Below are 20683 nucleotides of genomic sequence, written 5' to 3'. Positions count from 1 at the left end.
TAAATAAAATGAATTGGGAAGTGTTTTGATGACTTTGTTGAAAGATTGCTATTGATTCTTCATTAAACATTGATAGTGTTAACCAGTGAAACCATTTAGTCCTGAGCTTTTCTTTGTAGGATATTTCCTGATAATTGATTTAATCTCTTTAATTACTGTATGTCTATTCAAACTCCCATTATTTTCTTGAGTCACTTTTGGTAATTTTATTTTTCTAGGAATTTTCCCATTTCATTGAGGTTATCTACTGTGTTGGCATACAGTTGTTCATAGTATTTGCTTATAATCCTTTTGTTTCAGATTGGTCATAATGTCCTGTCTTATTCCTGATTTTAGTAATTTGAGTTTTCTTTCTCTTTTTCATGGTTAGTCTAGCTAAAAGGTTTGTCAGTTTTGTTGATTTTTTTTCAGAGAACCAATTTTTAGCTTCATTAGTTTTTTTTCTATATTTCCCCCTTTTCTCTATTTTTCTTTTCCCTGCTCTAATCTTTATTGTTTCTTTCCATCTGCTTGCTTTGGGCTTTCTTAGAATGGAAATATAGGTTACTGATTTGAAATTTTCTTCTATTTAATATAGTTACTACAGCTAGAAATTTTTGTTCATTCTTTTCTCTATATCCCATAAGATTTGATATATTCTCATTTTATTCATCTCCAAGTATTTTTTGTGTGTGATTTCTTTTTTTGATACATTGGTAATTTAGGAGTTTGTTGTTTAATTTCCATGTATTTCTGAATTTTCCAAATTTCCTTGTTACAAATTTCTAATTTCATTTCATGTGATTTGACAATATTGTGTGATTTCAATCATTTTCTGTTTACTGAGGCTTGTTTCATGGTCTGTCTTGGGGAATGTTCCATATGCACCTGAGAATGTATATACTGTTGTTGGGAGTATTCTTTTTTTTTTTTTTTTTTTTTCTAATTTCATTTCATGTGATTTGACAATATTGTGTGATTTCAATCATTTTCTGTTTACTGAGGCTTGTTTCATGGTCTGTCTTGGGGAATGTTCCATATGCACCTGAGAATGTATATACTGTTGTTGGGAGTATTCTTTTTTTTTTTTTTTTTTTAATTTTTTTTTTCAACGTTTATTTATTTTTGGGACAGAGAGAGACAGAGCATGAACGGGGGAGGGGCAGAGAGAGAGGGAGACACAGAATCGGAAACAGGCTCCAGGCTCTGAGCCATCAGCCCAGAGCCCGACGCGGGGGTCGAACTCACGGACCGCGAGATCGTGACCTGGCTGAAGTCGGACGCTTAACCGACTGCGCCACCCAGGCGCCTGTTGGGAGTATTCTAAGTGTTTATTACTATTAGTTGGTTTATACTGTTGATTAAATCTTCTTTTCCATGCTCATCTGTCCAGCTATGCTGTTCAGTTTTTTTTAAGATTTATTTATTTGAGAGAGAGCTAGAGGAGGAAGTGGTAGAGAGAGAGGGAGAGACAGAATACCAAGCAGGCTTTGTTGTCAGCACAGAACCTGATACAGGGCTCGATCCCACGAAATGTGAAATCATGTCCTGAACCAAAATGAAGACAAGAGTCAGTTGCTTAACCGACTGAGCCACCCAGGTGCTCCAGCTATTCTTTCATTTTTGAAAGTCAGATCTTGAAGTGTAACTCCTTCAATTTTGTATGTCTGTGAGAGTCCTTATTTTATTTTTTTTGAAAGATATTTTCAGTGCATGTGAAATTCTAGGTGACAGGATTTCTTTTCTTTCTTAATTTCTTTAACCATACTTCAAGGCATTGGTCCACCGCCTTCTTCCTTGCATTGTTTCTGTTTAGGATTCTATTATTTGTGTTCTTCTTAATAGATCTTATTTTTCCCACTCTTCCTGCTTCTAAGAGTTTCTCTTTTATCACTGTTTTTGAGCCGTTTATAATGTGCCTTGGTATAATTTTATTCATGTTCATTCAGCTTCTTGGATCTCTGGGTTTATCATATGCAGCAAATTTGGACAGGTTTCTCCATTATTTCTTCAAATATTTTTTCCGTCCCCCTTTCCCCTGGGTTTTTCAAGGATTCCTGTTATACATATTCAGCCGTGTAAAGTCTCACAGCTCACTGATACTCTGCTCATTTTGTTTTCAATTCCTTTTTCTCCCCCTCTGTTTCATTTTGGATAGTTCCTGTTGCTATATTTGTTGAAGTTTTCTTTTGTAGGCATTTATGTCCTGTTAATCTCATTCAGTGTATTTTTTTTTAACATAGACATTATTTTATTTCATTTCCAGAAGTTTGATTTGGGTCTTTTTTATATTTCCGTAGCATGGATCTACTGGAACATAAAAAAAGAGGGGTGGAATAACCATAATGTCTTTATGTACTAATTTAATCATCTCTGCCTTTTGAGTATGTTTCTATAGATTGATTTTTGTAATTACAGATTGACTTTTATAATTATTGGTTGCATTTTTTTTTTTTTTTGCTTCTTTGCATTCTTGGTAATTTTTGATTAGATGCCAGGCATTGCAAATTTTACTTTGTTGGGTACAGCACGTATTTATTTGTATGTACATCCTTTAAAAATATTCTTGAGATTTAAAAAAAAAATTTTTTTTAACATTTATTTATTTTTGAGACAGAGAGAGAGCATGAACAGGGGAGGGTCAGAGAAAGAGGGAGACACAGAATCTGAAACAGGCTCCAGGCTCTGAGCTGTCAGCACAGAGCCTGACACGGGGCTCAAACCCACGGACCGCGAGATCATGACCTGAGCCGAAGTCGGATGCTTAACCGACTGAGCCACCCAGGCACCTCTCTTGAGATTTGTTTTAGATCACAGTTACTTACTAACAGATCTTTTTGAGGCTTGCTTTTAAGCTTTGTTAGGCAGAACCATAGCACCCTTTATCCTAGGGATAATTTTGCTACACTACTGAGGCAATACTCTTCTGGGTTCTTTGTTCATACCCCATGTTTATAAAAGTTTTTATACTCTGTCTGATGGGAACATGAAGTATTTTCAGCATGGTTTGAGCTTGCAGAACTGTTCCTTCTATTCCTTTCCAGTCTGGTTATTCATCCAGCCTCCGGTTCTTTGTTCACATGCATGTACAGATCATCATTCAGCTGAAAACCTGAGGGGATCTCATTGCAGATCTCTAGTACATGCTTTGTCTCTGTGGACCCTCTCTGCACAGCTCTGCCCTCTCCTGTGCTTTGTCCTGCGAATTATAGTTGCCTTGACCTCCCTGAATTTTCAACCGTGTCCTTAATTGAAGGAGACTGCAGGTTCCCCTTGAGTTCTCCTTTCCTAAGTTATAGCCTGGAAACTTTCTAGGCAATATGTTGATGACCTTGTGGAGCTCACTTTATTTTCCTTCTTTCAGGGATGTTTGTTTTCCACTGTTTGGAAATCGTTGTTTTATTCATTTTATTTTGTCTCTTTGTAGTTGTTTAAGCCTGAAGGCTAATTCCAGTCCCAGTTTCTCCATCTTGACTGGATTTAGAAGTCTCCCTGAAGTTATTTTGAGCAGTGATAAGTCATATAACTTTACATATTTAGTGGTAGCAACTGGTAAATTACCACTTACCTCTTTAGCTATGCCTGGTAGGTTACATTAGATTATCCACAGCTTCTTCTGGTTGTGCTGTTGCAGCATTTAGGTCTCAGGATTTAGGATTCAGTAAATAAGGGGGGGAGGCGGGGAGTTTTTCATATGCATATCATCCATGACATTGCCAAATAAGATAGTTCACAACTATCTTACTGCAACTGGGGCCACAAGATCCTGAAAAGTTTCTAGAAAGCAAGCTCAGTAAATGTAAATTGATTAAATGTAAGATACTAAGATACATAAAATACCACCAATGCCATCTATTTAATTTTATTACTTTTTAAAAGATTCAATTCTTTATTTTTGAGAGAGAGAACACAAGTTGGGGAGGGGCAGAGAGAGGGAGACACAGAATCTGAAGCAGGCTCCGAGCTGTCTGTGCAGAGCCAGACTTGGGGCTTGAACTCAGGACCTGTGAGATCAGTACCTGGGCTGAAGTCAGACACTTAACTGACTGAGCCACCCAGGTGCCCCACCATCTGTTTAACTTTAATGAATAAGGATAATATAGTTGCTTTTGAAAGCTAGCTGAAACCAACTAATAAAACTCAGCACAGCACACACAAAAATATAGGCTGATATATTGTATGGAATTGATTGCTGAAATCTAAAATACAATATTAGCAAGTTGACTTTAGCACCCTCCTATAATGCTAGGAGGGAGATAAGCAATGATAAGAGTTCTTTTGAAGGATCGTGGGAATGAGTTTGAAGACTCATAATATTCAATGGAAGAAAAGAGTGAATCAAATAATTTGAAGATAGTGTTTCTCAGCGTGATCCAGAGACATGGGGCCAATTGCAAATTCTTGTCAACGAAGAAGTACTGAATCAGACAGAACCTGGTCTCAATACAGACACAGGAAAATATAGAGATGGTGATAATATGTGAGCGAGAGGTGGAAGGAAGGATATGGTGAAACTAGTTACTTTTTAATCCATTTTTGCTTTGGATCTTGTGTTTGAGATGACCACTTGATATCCAAGTGGATATATCTGATAACAAATGAAAATAAAGTCATACTGGAGATGTATGTCCCTTTTCTCCATGGTAATGATGACTAAAGTGATGAGAATAGTCTACTGAGGGATGAAGTAGAAAGAAAATCACTTAGTTTAAGGCACTGGACCTTGGAGGTAAGATGAGACAGAGATGGAATAATCAGTGTCTAAGTAGTGTGTTATTAGAGTATTATTAATAGTGTATTAAAGAGACATTGAAGGATATGTTATATTGTGTTATCAGAGGAAAATGAGAACTAAAAAGAGGGTATTAATAACCCTTGAGAATGCAGTGGTAACCACTGAGAATGCCATAAATAAAGGGTACAGTGATGTTTATAAATACCAAGTGCTTTAAGAAATAGTGACTCGGGGCACCTGGGTGGCTCAGTTGGTTAGGCATCCGACTTCGGCTCAGGTCATGATCTCGCGGTTTTTGAATTTGAGCCCCGTGTTGGGCTCTGTGCTGACAGCTCAGAGCCTGGAGCTTGCTTCAGATTCTGTGTCTCCCTCTCTCTCTGCCCCTACCTTCCTCATGCTCTGTCTCTCTGTCTCTCAATAATAAATAAACATTAAAAAAAATTAAAAAAGAAATAGTGACTCAAATACTGAATACTAATTGTGACATCACAATTTAACCTTAGAGATTTTTAAGAGCAGGGTTCAGCAGATGTTTTTGTTAAAGGGTCAGATTGTAAATATTTTAGATTTGGAAGGACATATAGTCTATTCTAACTACTAACTCTGCTATAGTATGAAACTAGCCTCAGTCATTATGTAAACAAATGTGTGTAGCTGTGTTCCAGTAAAACTTTATTTATAAAAACAGCTGGCAGACTATAATTTGCTTACCTTTGAGCTAGAGGAACCTCTGCTTTTCAGCATTTTTTTCTGTATTATTCTTCATTCCATTTGCATTGAGATATAAATCAACACTGGCTAACTTATTTCTGATAAAAAGGATTAAAACTAAGTATTAGTAATGAAGCTTGAAAAGATCCAGAAGAAATTACTGTTCTGTTGATCTTATAAAATTTAGTAAGCTTGACTAAATAGCACCCCCAGTATGCCCTCATATATGAGATGGTAGAACTGAAATAGGGACATTTGCTCCCTCCCCCCAACCCCCCCCCCCCCCCACCGTCCATATAATGACTAATTCAGTGTGGTTTGAGTTGATTTGTTTAACATTTTGTCAATTGTAATAATAATTTGCTTTTACCTTTTCAGTCTCGGAGAAATCTCTGTGAAGAGGCTTTGTTAAAAATTAAAGGTGTTATTAGCTTTACTTTTCAAATGGCTGTTCAAAGATGTGTGGTGCGGATCCGTTCAGATTTGAAAGCAGAGGTTAGTATTTTAAATGGCTGAATATGCTTGAGGTTATAGGTAAACAAATCAGTGTTCAAATTTCCCTTTTTATCCTGGCCTAGGCTTTGGCATCAGCAATAGCATCAACCAAGGTTATGAAGGCTCAGCAAGTTGTGAAAAGTGAAAGTGGAGAAGAGGTAAATGCTTTTTAATTTAGTTTTCTTTATACCTGACTCTTGATTATTCTTTATGGCTGTCAGATTGCTAGTATTTTCAGGCTGTTAGTTGCCAAATATATAGGAGTGTGGTTGGGTCAGATTATCTTGTTTCTTGGCTAACAGCTCTTTTCTAGAGAGATCTATTGTAGATTTCAGGGTCTGTTCTTAAATTTTGTGGATTTCAGAGTCTATTCTTTTTCTCAGTGGAGACGTCTTTCTAATTTTACATGGAAATAAAGGATATATAGGTTCCTTGTGTTGGTTTTATTTTATGTATGTTATGTTATTTTAGAGAGAGTGAGAAGGGTAGAGGGGCAGAGAGAATCTTAAGTAGTTTCCATGCTTAGCGCATAGCCTGATACAGGGCTTGATCCCAAGACCCTGGGATCATGACCTGAGCTGAAATCAAGAGTCAGATGCTCAACCGACTGAGCCACCCAGGCACCTCTGTGTTGGTTTTTAAATACTTCTTTCTAACCTTAGTTACTTTTTGTCAATCCAAATAATAAAGCTCTATTCCCACAATTGGGTAGGTAAATACAGTGAAAACCTTTGCCTCTTACTTCTTTCGCCACCAGCTTTGTGATAGGGAAAACAAATCTACATCCCCTTAACTTATTTGTGTTCCCATAGAAAGGTTCAGTGGCCCTTCGGGGCCCACAGTAGCCAGGTACTTGCTTTTGTTTTCTTTAAAAGCAGAGAGGTTGCACATTTATTTCTGGAGCCTCAGGAGAAAAGCATCTTTTCATGTGTCTCTCTGCCTAATGCAGTGCTCAACAGTTGGGCCTACCTTCATATAAGAGGAAAATTTTTAAATGACTATTGTCACTGAGAATAAATACAGTGATTAGAGTGAGGTGTATAGTTGACCTTTAATTTAGGACATATACCTTTGTCGATTGGGTTGATTTTGTAATAACTCTTAACATGTTGTCTATATCAGATGCTGGTCCCATTCCAAGATACGCCTGTGGAAGTAGAACAGAACACAGAGCTGCCCGACTACCTGCCTGAGGATGAGAGTCCCACAAAAGAACAGGATAAAGCAGTGTCCCGGGTCGGCTCACACCCAGAGGGTGGAGCTAGCTGGCTGAGCACAGCGGCAAACTTTTTATCCAGATCGTTCTACTGGTGACTTCAGTTTGGGTCTCAAGGACTGTGTGAACTAACAAGGGGCCAGTTTTCCATTGTTGTGGTGAACTGTCAAGTGCAATTTGCAATAAGTTATCATGAAAAGTTTTTAGATTACATGATTGCGTATGCTGCATTTTACATTTTATTGGACGTTTTGCCCTGCTCAGTGGTAAAAAGGACAGAGGCTACAGGTGGAGTTCCTTTATAAAGGTATTTTGGTTTTGTTTTCCTTTAATTGCCTCACTTTTTAAAAAACATGGGTCCACTGTTAAACCAAACACATATATGTGCAGCTTTACATTTTATTTTACATGGAGCACGTGATTAGGAAAACTTGTTTTCTCCTCAAGCCTCAGGACCTATCTGAAGAGAAGTTTTTGTTTGTTTTGGCTCAAGTTGTGCATGAATTACTGAACATTTTTCTCTGCTTTTCTTCATGAAAGATACTTGCTTGGGTACTCTTCACTGAAAGTTGAAAACATTTCTCATTATCCCCCTCTTGTGCCTTTTTTATTTTGCCAACCATGTTTATAGAAAGAACATTACTATAAAGACATTTTGTGAATTACAGTATATTCATATGAACGTAGGAGTTCTCTAAAAATACAAGCTGACAAAAACTTTGCAATCTTATTTGTTGTAATTTTAATAAGACTAACACAAAATCAGTCAAGAAGAAGGAAACCTGTATATTAGCAAAGTACTATTGGAGACTATGTGAATGTGACCAGATGTGGTTCCAGTTGACTACTCTTTAGTTTGGTTTATATCAGCTCTTAAGATTTCCGTCCAACGTAGTATTGGGAGCAACTATAAATGGTCTCTAGGCCTGACTTTGTGATTATATACCATCCTTGCTAGAAAAAAAATAGTAAAGAACTGACAGACTTGAAAAAGAAAACAAAAGTTGAATGCCTATATAATGCCATAGTGCCACTTGGTAGATAGAGTCTAACCTTGAAACGTGAATTGTTTGGCAGATGCCTATTCAGTAGGTATTTCCTTGTATTGCCTTGTGTGAATTTATTATGAACATCCAGTCGTACTGAATGAAAAAAAGACTCAAATTATTGCTTATGAAGAAATAAAGCCAGCATTGGTCCACTTAATCTTGTTTCTCATATCCAGCCAGAAAAAAAGAACTTCAGTGAAGGTAAGAGAAATAAATATAAATATATATATACATATATATTTTTTGGTAGATAAGAGCTAATTACATATATGTAATGCTTTATTAAATTCCTGAAATATTTGGCACATAAAATTTTCCTTTTGGAAATCCAGCTAAATCCAGATAAATTTTAGTGCTAATATGATTAAGAAGAAACTAATATCGAGAAATTGAAATTCTTTTTCATCAACATGTAGAGCTGCTATTTTACTACTTGGGGAGAATGTGAAGTGAAAGTTGGACCCTGGAGGGTTTCCTTGCATTTTCATTGCTTCTCTTTTAGAGAAAGTTAAAAGCATCCAGTGTCACTGTAAAAAAAATTCTTGTAAAATACTTCACCAACAAGAATCTTGAGTTCACGACCTTCTGGAGGGAGGGGTATTGAGGGTATTGGAATGATATTTTTCATGTATCTGGGCTCTGATTCAGATGACATACACAACTGCAAATAGAAGCTTTCAGGGCATGGATTGCTTTAAATGCATAATACAGCTTGCTGCCAGAACCAGATGTGTTGAAAAATGAAAACAAAACCACCTCCTTTCTATAGCCATTAAAACAAAGTTTACTGTTCTAACAAGTTTGTATTTTATTTTGCATTGCCACACATCTGCCTATTTAAAAAACTACATCTCTTGGTAGCAATGGTTCAGTACAAGTAGGTATTAACAGCTTGATGTCTGTGTGTTCTAAGTGTTCTTTTATTCCAGGTCTTATAGAGCAGTTAAGGCAACTGTAACGGCATTTTTTTGAAATATATTGTAAAATAATAAAAGGTAACACAATTAAAATTGAATGGATATTGCATTTTTGTGATGGAAACATTATTGTTACTCTCGAGCCTGTTTGTATTCACACTGCCTGGCACCTTCTCCTAGCTCCCTGCAGGTGCGTTACCCAACTAATTCCCATGCATCTTCGTTCAGCTCCTTCCCAGCCCCACACCTGCCTCTCCCTGGGTTTGGATCAGCCGCTCCTGTACATGCATTCATTGTAGCATTTATCATATTTCCTGTACATGCATTCATTGTAGCATTTATCATATTAGCTTGAAATTATATTTACCAGTCTTTCTCCCCAGCTTAACTCTTTGAGAACTGAGAAAGTCTGTAGCTGTACGTGGCTAGTAGTAAGTGCTCAAATATTTTTTTTTAGGAGGATGAACAAGATTTTTTTTTGAATCTGTAAAAATAAATGAAAGATAGTGATTAACTTGTTGGTCAGATAGGAAAAATGTCAGGTTGTTTCTTTCTTTTTTTCTTTTTTTTTTTTCCTGGCATGTTTGTTTCTGATTTATTGGTTATTATTAGCAAGTTTCGTCATTTGTTTTGTCATTTGTTTTTCATTTTTCAAAAAAGTAGGAGAGAAGCATAATACTTGCTCTTGAATGAAGTTAAGATTAATTTATAATATCCTGATTCTTATAGAATTTTCATAGAATATTTATTTATTTATTTATTTATTTATTTATTTATTGTTTTAATTTCCTGTTTTATAACTTACTGTAATTTTAGGTAATAATTTATCTGTGAGGTTTTTTTTCATTGATGGAATGGAGATAATTCTACTTTATGGGGTCATTATTTGAATGCAGTGAGATCATCATGTGTAATGAAACTAAAATCTTAAAATTGTAAGATGGAATTATTGTTTCTAGAAGTTTGACACGATTCTATTCTTGTCCTGAATTCCAAGTGAGACCCTATGCCTTGCTAAACACACTCTGGCTCCTCATCTTTCTCTGTCCAATCAGAAGGTAATGTTTGAGATTAGTTCACTGCTACGTGATTTTTTTCTGAATGTCCCTTGAAGAATTCATCTGTTGTCAAGATTTCAGTTACCTTTGTGTCGATAATTTCTGAGTCTCCATTGTATCATCATCTTTGATAGCTCCCCTTTCCTTTACTATCCATATCAGATGTAAAGTCTGAATTTTTATTTCTCTTAGAACCAAGCTCATGGTAGGCATGGAGTAGACTTAAAAACTAATTCTGTGTCCGCCACCGTGCTAAGTGCTTTACAGATACTTCGTCCTCTAACCCTGAACAACTATGAGGTAGGTACTTTGGTGTGTTCATGTTACAGATAGGGAAAGTGAGGCAGAGAAATAGTAAGTAGCTCATTAGTCCCAGGTGACAGAGCTGGCAAATGGTGAAGCCAGGACTCCTACTGAGGCAGTCTGGCTCCCGAGTCTACACTGTCGCAGGGCAGCCTGCATCTTGGGTCTTGCTGCTGTGCTTCTCCCGTTCTACCACCATCATTCCCATCCAGACACTTGTGCCTGAATCATGTCAAGTGACTTAACTCGGATGTCTGTTAGCAATCAGAAACTCTGGACACTAGGAAAGTTAGGTACATGAAAGAAATAAGTCTGGTTAGGCCACAACAAAGGAAAATACATGTAGAGCAGCTGGTCTGTCTAAAGAGGGAAACTATTTTTGTCATGTGGATTGTGGGCTTTTAATAATGCCGAGCTTCTGGACTTTGTGGCTGTTCCAGACCTCTAAAATACTACCTGTTCTACATAAAACATGTTTGGGCCAGAAATTGGCTACTTCTAGAATAGCCACATTCTAATCTATCAGATTAATCTTAACAGTATTTTTGTCATTTTCTGCTGTGATGTCAACAAAAGCCCATGGCTTCGTTTAGACTGCTTGGCTAGCACCAAAAATGCCATGAGAATTTAGCTACCAACCTAGTCTTTCATACATTCTATAGCATTATTACAGATTTTTCTATATGTAAGGCATAGTTGTTATTCTGTTAGAGAAAGTCTGCTTTAGTTAGTCTTGTCTATTTATTGTAACCTAAGTATTTTGTATTCATCCTACCCTCTAGATCTTTGCTCAGATTCTTTCTTATCTGGAATTTCCTCCTTTTTTTTTTTTTTTTTTTTTAATTTTTACTAATTTTGAGAGAGACAGAGGTAGCACAAGCTGGGGAGGGACAGAGAGAGAGCAAGAGAGAGAATCCCAAGCAGGCTTAGTCAGCACAGAGCCCTATGTGGGGCTCAAACTCACGAACTGTGAGATCATGACCTGAACGAAAGGAGTTGGATGCTTACCCAACTGAGCCACCCAGGCGCCCCATGGAATTTCCTCCTTTATACTATCCTCTCCTTTAAAATATTTTATTATGAAAAAGCTCAGTATGCATAAAGAAATGCATAAAGAAAACAAGTCCTCTGTCATCCTACAACACAAATAATATCAATAACTAAACATTTTGATTTATCTCATTTGTTTTCTTTTAATCCCTTTCAGTTAGTAAGAAGTATACACTTGAATTTTCATCTCTTTTTTTTTTTTTGTGAGTAAGCTCTATGCCCAGCATAGGGCTTGAACTCATGACCCTGAGATAAGGAGTTACATGTTCTACCAACTGAGCCAACCAGGAACTACTACACTTTAAAGTTTTATTTTTTTAATTTAAAAATTTTTTGTTGTTTATTTATTCTGGGTGGGGTGGGCAAACTAAGGATCCCAAGCAGGCTCCAGGCTGACAATGGCGAGCCCGATGTGGGGCTTGAACTCATGAACTGTGAGATCATGACCCGAGCCGAAGTTGGTTGCTCAACTGACTGAGCCACCCAGGCGCCCCAACACTTTAAACTTTTTTTAATGTTTATTTATTTTTGAGAGACTGAGCATGAGCCATGGAGGGACAGAGAGAGAGGGAGGCACAGAATTGGAAGGCACTGGGCTCTGAACTGTCAGCACAGAATCCAGGATGGGGCTCGAACTCCCACTGTGAGATCATGATCTGAGCTGAAGTTGGACGCTCAACGTAGTGAGCAACTCAGATGCCCCAACACTTAAATTTTTTTAAGTGTTCAAAATAGGTATACAGTGAAAAGTGATTCTCTTTGAACCACTGTCACCTAGTTCTCACCAGGGATAGCCATTGTTACTAATTCTGTGTGCCCATCAAGGATATTCTATAAATTTGCCAACTTTTTCATTTTTTCCCCATACATGTAATAAAATGCCATGCACCTTAGATTTTTCATTTGAAGTATTATCTTAGAAATTATTCTATATCCTTGCGTGAAGCAGCTTTCTGTTTTCCCAGCTTCACAGTGTTAATGTTACACCATTTATTTAACCAGTGGTTTGATTGTAATCCTTTGCTATTACAGATAGTGCTGTATTTAGTGTATCTGTAGAGTGGATTTCTAGATGTAGAATTGCTACATTAAAGCCTGTAGAGTGCCTTTAATTTTGATAGTTCCTACCTCCTTAGAGATTATTCTAGTATCTTCTCTCATCAGAATGATATGAGAATTCTGTTCTCTTCAGCCTCTCCAAGTGTATTATCCTACATTTAGCCCTTTGTGGTCTTAAAAAAAGGGATATCTTCTGAATAAGAGCTTTTTTATATATATAAGAGCTGTTTGAGTATTTTTTCTGTGAACTGTCCTTTTTTCATTTTTGGCAGAGGAGAGGGGAGATTTGAGTTTTCTTACCTGATTTATAGAAGGCCATTAACATACTAAAGAGATTTGTCCATTTCTTTAATAAAAATATTTGCAGTTCACACATTGTAACAGTATTTCCCAACATTTCTTATACACGTCCTGTGAACAGTTTTCACCCCACGATTCCTTCTTCCTCTTCTTAAAAAATGCTCATTTATTTTTATTTTGAGAGAGCGAGAATCCCAAGCAAGCTCTGCACTGTCAGTGCAGAGCTGGATGCAGGGCTCAATCTCACAAACCATGCTATCATGACCTGAGCTGAAATCAAGAGTCAGATCCTTTGTCCAACTTCGGCTCAGGTCATGATCTCGTTCGTGGGTTTGAGCCCTTCATCAGGCTCTGTGTTAACAGCTCAGAGCCTGAAGCCTGCTTCAGATTCTGTGTCTCCCTCTCTCTCTGCCCCTCCCCTGCTTGCACTCTGTCTCTCAAAAATAACCATTAAAAAAAATTAAAAAATAAAAGATGCTTAACAGATTGAGCCACCCAGGTGCCCCTCCTTCTTCCTCTTAACTGCTATGTCACTTTTCATTTGGGATCTGTCTTTTATGGTCCATTACTTTCCCAAAGTATATTCCTACTGAGATCAAGATCCTTAAGGGGAGGGAGTCTGTCTCATGTTTTAGTATTTGCCACACTACACAGCATAATGCTGTGTGTGCCGAGCATTTGGGGAGTGTTTACGAATGAGTTGTGGTGGTGGAGCGATTACAGTAGTATTTCTATGTTGAAGGGATGGGTATTTGTTACTTTGGTTCAGATCTTGTCTGGATCTTAATTATTGCACATCTAGATTACTGCTACCTCCTTGTTAGTAACATTTAACATTACTTGAGCACTTACTGTGTTTCAGGCTCTGTCAGCACTGGGTCCTTTACTTGTGTTATCTTTGATCATCACAGTGGTCCAGTGAGCTAGGGTGTTTCATAGTCATTTTACAAGAGAAAATAGATCGGTGGAGTCAGATACAATTGATGAGCATCAGGGTTGGGATTTTCCTTCTTAGTGACCAAATAGTTGCCTGAATAACTGTTAGATATTTTTATTTTCTACTCTTCTGGTTATAAATCTTTAGTGACTTATTGTGTCAAAACCAAATTATTGTTTTCAAGATTCTCTGTAACCGGTCCTACCCTTCTGATGGACCCAACGCTTTTAGTTCAGTTTTACATTTTTAGTCTTCAGTCAGTGCATTGTGAATTTGTCCTCATCTGGATTGCATTCTCTTCTTAAATTTACCAGATTTCTAGTTTTCTAGAACCAGCTGTTCCATGGAGCCCTCTTTGTCCATTTTGACCCTTGCCATTCTGTCTCCCAGTTCTTTAAATTCTTTCAGCATTTAGGATGTCTCCTGTACACTTGACCACTCATTGTGTCATTTGTCTCTTCATTCCCAAATGTGTTCATTTTGTATATTATGACAGCAGAGATTGCTTTCAAAACCCAGGCTTCCTCTTTTGCACTGCCCCTTACTTAAGCCCAAACTGAAGGCCAAGTCTCCTCATTACTGCTGGCTTTGGGACCAGCCTGTTTGCTGAGGTTCTTTCCAGCCCTTTAATGGGCCCAGAAGCCCTTTTCTGTTTTAAGTTTTTGTTTTTGTTTTTTGAGAGAGAATGACTGGGGGAGAGGCAGAGAGAGAGAGGAGGACAGAGGATCCAAAGCGGGCTTTGTATTGACGCAGAGAGTCCAATATGGGGCTCGAACTCATGAACCGTGAGATCATGACCTGAGCATAAGTCAGGACACTTAACTGACTGAGCCACCCAGGTGCCCCTCAAAAGCCCTTTTCTAACCTGTTCTCTGCTGATAAGGAGTTTCATATTAAAATGTAAGTTGTGTAGGTACCCATTTTTTCCATGTTTAAATATTTCAGGTAGGAAGATCATTTATTAGAACACATAATACTCAGTGTGTAGTCTGTGCAAACAAATATTTTGAGTTATCCAGTAGAAGAAAATTGGACAATATAAAATATACTTTCAGAGGAAAAAGTGATTTTTGCGATTGGTAAGAAAAAAAGGGGAATTTTAGCTTAAGATAAGTGAATTAGAAGACTGATCGGTAAGAAAGTACCATCGAATGAGTTAAAAATGATAGCATGAAATGAATGAAGATGGAAGAAGGGAGGAAATACATGGAAAATCAGCCATACCGACCTTACCAGTGAATAAAATAATAGGGTTAGAGCAAATGTAGATGAAAACCCTAAGGCATCCTGTGAAAGTGTTGAGCCAGAAATCAGGACTCAGTTTTAAGAGAGAAACTTCAAAGGAAAAAGGAATCATTACTTCTCAGTGCAGAATATCAGAGGAAAATTATAGTGTTTTAAGAAAATTTGTATGTAAAAACATAAATAAGTTTGTAAAACAAGCTATTTTCATAGGCACCTACACTTTTAGTTTTGATTTTATTTTTTTAATTTATCACGTTCCTCCAGGCAACAAAAATCTGTTTTTTGAAAATTAGATTCATGTGACCCGTAGCATTAAAGCAAGGTGTATCTAGTGGGAACAAAACCAAGTGTTTCTGTTCCCACTGAGATAGGAGAACTAGTTTAAGTTAAATTCAGTAGAAAACTAGCTTAAGCACAAAAAGCAATGTTTAAAGACACATGGGAAGATATTTATAGTGCTTGACACAGGGACTACTAGTCTTACTAACTTCTTGTGGAAGCAATATGTAGTAAAATTCTTAGAGATGACAGTCTATGGGAATCTTCTCACCCTGTGACTGGATAGTAAGTAACAAGTGTGAACTGGTGTAAAGTAATGAGTTAAAATGTATTCCAAATTAAGACCCTGATCACCAAGCTATTAGTAATAATCCAGGATAGGAAAGCAGATCAGTGTTTTTTCTTCAGTATATGATTTCCTAATATTGTAATAGCAAAATAGGCCAAGGAGCTGTTGTTAACCTCCACAGAAGTTACGTTAGACATCTAACTTTTATATTCAAAAAGTTATGTTAGAAATAAAAAAATGAAGGTATGTTCCTTACTCTTCATGGTGTAGTATTTCTGGTTGGTGAGGCTCAGGAGACAAAGTGAATGCCAGCAATCACCCACTCCTGCTGAAGGGAGCCACAGCTTGTAGCACTTGCGGGTGTTTTCCAGTTATGTCATTACAGTCCGTTACTAAGTATTTGAAAACCTATATTCTCCCAGTCACGGTGCTTGTTAGAAGGATTACAGACATAATCCTTCATGAGGCACACAGGCTAGTGGGAAGGAAGGGCATGGAACAGATAATGACAAATGTGATGTATCAGGAAGTAGTACAGAAGGTTTGGGAGACCTGATACTCGTGGGGAAGGGAGGTGGGGGAATCAGGGTAGGTTTCTTGGAGAAATTAAGGTTTAAGTCAGAACTTGAATGATGAGCAGGAGTTAGTTGGCCAAGTGGGGCAAGGAAAGCATTCCAGACAAAGGAAACAACTTTACAAGGCTGGTGTGTGGAGTCTAAGATGAGCCTGGAATGTTGGTGGGGGCAAGATTAAACAAGACTTTGTAGGCCTTTTGATTTAGTTCCTGAATATTATATTTCATATCCTGATGTAAGTAGTTTAGTTGCTATTAAGTATTTGTACATTCATAAATATAATAGCTACCATTTATGGCTTGCAGTTGCCAACTGCTTTTGTCTAGTATTCATTTGATCTTTACAATAATCTTATAAAGTCTGGGGGCGGGGGGGGGGGGGAAGGACGTTACATTTGACGAAACTGAAGCTTGGGTTTGGTAATTTGCCAAAGTGAGCTTACTTCGGCTACAATGTGGAGAAGGGACCTGGGAGGAGAAAAGTGAATCTAAGAATACCAGATTACAAGGCTATTTCCATACTTGCAGTACAGGGGCAATGGTGGCTTGGAATTGGGTAAGTGGCAGTAGGCATGGAGAGAGGTGACCTGTTTGAGAGACTTTTTTAGGCAGTATCAAAGAACTTGGTGATTTCATTATGAGAGGGGATGCCCAGGACTGTTAGCAGCTGCTTTGAGGAGCTGTGCTGATGCATTCATGGGCAAGGATGTCAGGGATCCAGTCACGTGTGTTTAAGACAGGAGAGTCTAAAATGTTTAAATATTAGTGGGGTGGATTCAAGAGAGAGATGAGATATGGAAGAGAGAGCATTCAATGTAGAAAAGATTCAGAAGCAAGTAGAATCCAGAGTGGGGGTGGAAGGACTGGCCTTTGATAGATGAACCCCTCTGGGTCCTTCTGTACAGCTGAATGAAGCTTACTGGACTGACCCATTAAGACATTTCTTCTATTACTCTTCTTACGTTCCTCGTGGATTAAAAAGGCAGGGGGAATGATTTTCTCTTGTCTATTTAAAATTAAATCGGAATGAGAATGTGCTCAGTCTTATTAATCTAGTCACTTGTATTTTTTGTATTGTCGTGGATGAGTTTATTTCCATGACAGATGATCAGACTCCAAGATCACCATCAGCTTTCTCTCATCCTTTCATTTGATTTTTGCTCTAGTTCAGTGGGTCTGAGCCCTGTCGGTACATTAGGATCACCTGCATGCTTGTAATAAATAGCATTGTTTGTGTCCCCACTCCAAACACTTGAACCAGAGTCTCTGGGGATAGGGCTAGGGCATGGGTGGGGATTTATTTGGGGGAGGGGAGTTGTTTGTTTGTTTGTTTAAACAACTTTGTAGTAATGCTAATATGCACTCAAGGCTGACAATCAGGACTTCATTCTTGTACTTTTAAGATCTGAAGAACTTGTGAGAGCTGTTATCTTAAGCTTTTGCTCAGTTTAGGAAAGCCCTCTTTCTCCAATTGGTTTCAGAAACTGCACACACTGAAATCAACAGTGAAAGCTTACATACAAAAATTTTAGTTGTTAGTTGAATATCTTTGCTATTTTACTAGTTACGTGGCTTTTTATGTTTTTTAGTGTGCTCATTTTCCCCTTGCACTTACGTCTTGTGTGTTTCATGTTTTAATTGTCGGGGTACTCCGGCCTCCCTAAATAGCATCAAGCATCATGCCACCTATTTGATGGCAAATATTCTTTATAGATTTGGAGTTTCTTAACCTTGAAATTTTATTTATTTTAGCTCCAAATAGTATCACCTGTTCTGAAATATTTCAATAACACATATACCCCAAAATATTTGGATTTTCCAGATATCTACAATCTAGACCATGATCAAAGTAAAAAGATATTAAAAAGTCAAGAATATAGTTTAAAAATTTCTCAAGGCACTGATGGACAGAAAGCTTAAATTTAAACAAATGAATACTTACAATGGATATAAAAATTTTAGAGCTAGCAACTATTCAAAACATAAATGTTTTAGGATGAGGAAGCTTTTGATACTTGTAACAAGCTTGCATTGTATTTGGTATCTGTTATAAATTACAACTCCAATTATTATATAGACATGGGATTATGTTCGTCTATGGGTCTTGGTTAATGGGTATCACACATTTCCTATATATTTCTAAATTCTCCAAATTAAAAATATTAATCAAAAACTAGAAGCAAGAATGGCAGGTATTTTATGACTTTTTTTTTTAGCAAGTTATAGCTATTATTTTTCTTCCCCTGATTCAAAGAAATGCATAGGGTGTATTCATGTATAACACACCTATTAGTGCTTACTGTAGAAGAATGGTATTGACAACTTAATTTCAGTTGTCTACATTTTCAAAACAATGAAGACATATCACTGACCATAAAATAGAAATAGCAACCATTCAAAATAGTTGAACATTTATTGTATCATTTACTCTATAGAGGCAATCTCATTATTACAGTAAATATAGCCAGTTTATGTGCATATGTAGACACAGGGATCTATAATGTACATGGCAATTTGTAACAAATACACAAATGTAATGGATATTTTGGATTATTTTCGATACAAGCTTATATAAAACAGATTCTATGGCTGTGTGCTAAGGAGTGGTTTCGATTTGAAGACTTGAAAAATTTTTAATGAAATTTTGCCTCCCTTCCCTTTTTTTTTGGCAGATGAATTTTTGAAGAAAAAGTGTGAAAGCAGATTGATTCTGTACCCACTTTTTAGATTTCAGATTCACATGCGTCGTAATAAAGTTGCCTCCATGCGGTCTTAATTCAGTTAAGGCTTTCTGGTTTGGAGTTCATATACATAATTGTGCAAAGGCTCTGTAGTGTAATATCTTTGTGATATGTACAGGCATAACAAAAGTAAGTCTGAAATTGATACATAAATGTGCTCTATAAAATCAATAATATTAATAAATCTGAATTGCTTTAAAGAAAAATCTTGGATGATATGTGAAATTTATAAATAGAGATAACTTGATTTTCCATTGTATTTTATTCTTTCAGGTTAAAAAGAGGACCAAATCCTATGTGGTGCTTAGGGGTAGGTAGCAGCCACGATAGGAAGAGAGGGGTACAATTCCTGAGTTTAGAGTTCTGACTCAGAACCCTTCTTTGGCTTAGATGAACACAAGTATCTACTAGAATAAACAGTGTTCATTATTCATTATATCATATGGATGTATTATTCGAGAATCAAATGCAGCTCAATAATAAAGAAGTCAGCAAGTCAAAAGTAAGCTAAAGCTTGCATTGAACCTATCTAGTCTCCTAAAGACCTTTTCCAAAGAACTGGCTCTTTGCCAGATTTGTCCACGTCTACTATAATGTCTGTCACAGTGGTTCTCGAAAGGGATGAAGGGAGTGGTAGGTAGTGTTTTCACAGCATCTGGGGACACATTCATGGATTGTGCCCACACACTGCTTTGGTTATAGAAATGCAGTGAACTATTGGCACTTAGTGTACTGGAGCCAAAGATGCTACATGTCCTCCAGTGCTCAGGACAGTCCCAAATGGTTGACAATTGTTCTGTCCAAACTGCAAGTAGAGAAACACAGATAATAAATATATTGAATGCATACAAGCAATGATACCATAATTTTGCTGACTAATAAAATATGTAAATTTAGATCAGATATTTCACAACTTTTTTTAGTGTGAATCAGTAGTGGGCTCAGATTTTAAAACAAATTGGGGCAGAAGATTTTTTATGTTATATGTTCATTAACTTTCAAAGCAAAATTCTGGTAGCCATTGGAAGATAATGAAGTCCTACATCATTAATGGGGAGATGTTTCTTTAATCATTGACAGATGTTCTAATGGAAGATGGATTGGTCAGTCTAAACAATCTCCACCCATAAGCACTAAATTTAAGAAACAATTACGTTTTATTAAACTGAATCAAATGAATAATGACTTATGAGTAAGTATACTGAATTCTTTACATTGATTTTGAAAATTTTAAGCCATCCATTTTTCTAATGAACCCAAGTTGCCTTAAACAAAAACAAGAAAAGGGTACAATTCAGTTGGTTCACTTGACCATAGGTGAATAATATGCTAAGGGAAAGGTAGTGTTACTAGGTACAAGAACCTTTTAAACTTTCGTTATCCTATTTTAGCAAGATAGAGATGGCATTCCTCATTTTCACTAGCCCTGTAATATGAATTGTTGAAACTGTAAAATTTACATTTCCTGAGGCTGGAGGCTGCTCCAGTCACAGACTGTTTTACCTTATCCTATTTTGGACTTACACATCCAACAGTTAAAATAATTGTAAAGTAATTAATTTATATTCTTTTCGTGTTCCCATTATGATTACACCAACATTAGCTGTTGACTTACCTATCAAGAAACCTACTAATTCAGCTTCTTAGAGTACCAGGAGATCTCGGTTTAGGGTCCAGCTCTAGCTTAAAACCTGTGTGACTTAACTGTGCTCTTCAGTTTCTCATATGCAAAATAAGGTTAATATC

At 37.0% G+C, this 20683-nt stretch overlaps 1 protein-coding gene across 1 annotated transcript in view; it reads left to right on the top strand.

The window, feature by feature from the left end:
• ARMC1 (armadillo repeat containing 1) overlaps positions 1–9200 on the top strand; it is a 44416-nt gene extending 35216 nt beyond the window's left edge. Inside the window, exons 5-7 of the mRNA XM_047842849.1 lie at positions 5804–5920; positions 6004–6078; positions 7043–9200. Coding sequence (XP_047698805.1) covers positions 5804–5920; positions 6004–6078; positions 7043–7234 — 384 coding nt within the window. The 3' untranslated portion in view covers positions 7235–9200. The remainder of the gene's footprint in view (positions 1–5803; positions 5921–6003; positions 6079–7042) is intronic.
• The last annotated feature ends 11483 nt before the right edge of the window (positions 9201–20683 follow it).

This window comes from Prionailurus viverrinus, chromosome F2 (assembly GCF_022837055.1).
Source record: "Prionailurus viverrinus isolate Anna chromosome F2, UM_Priviv_1.0, whole genome shotgun sequence".
In the NCBI taxonomy this organism is placed as follows: Eukaryota; Metazoa; Chordata; class Mammalia; order Carnivora; family Felidae; genus Prionailurus; species Prionailurus viverrinus.
Note: the sequence above shows the minus strand (reverse complement) of the source record. Positions and strands in the feature narration are given on the sequence as shown.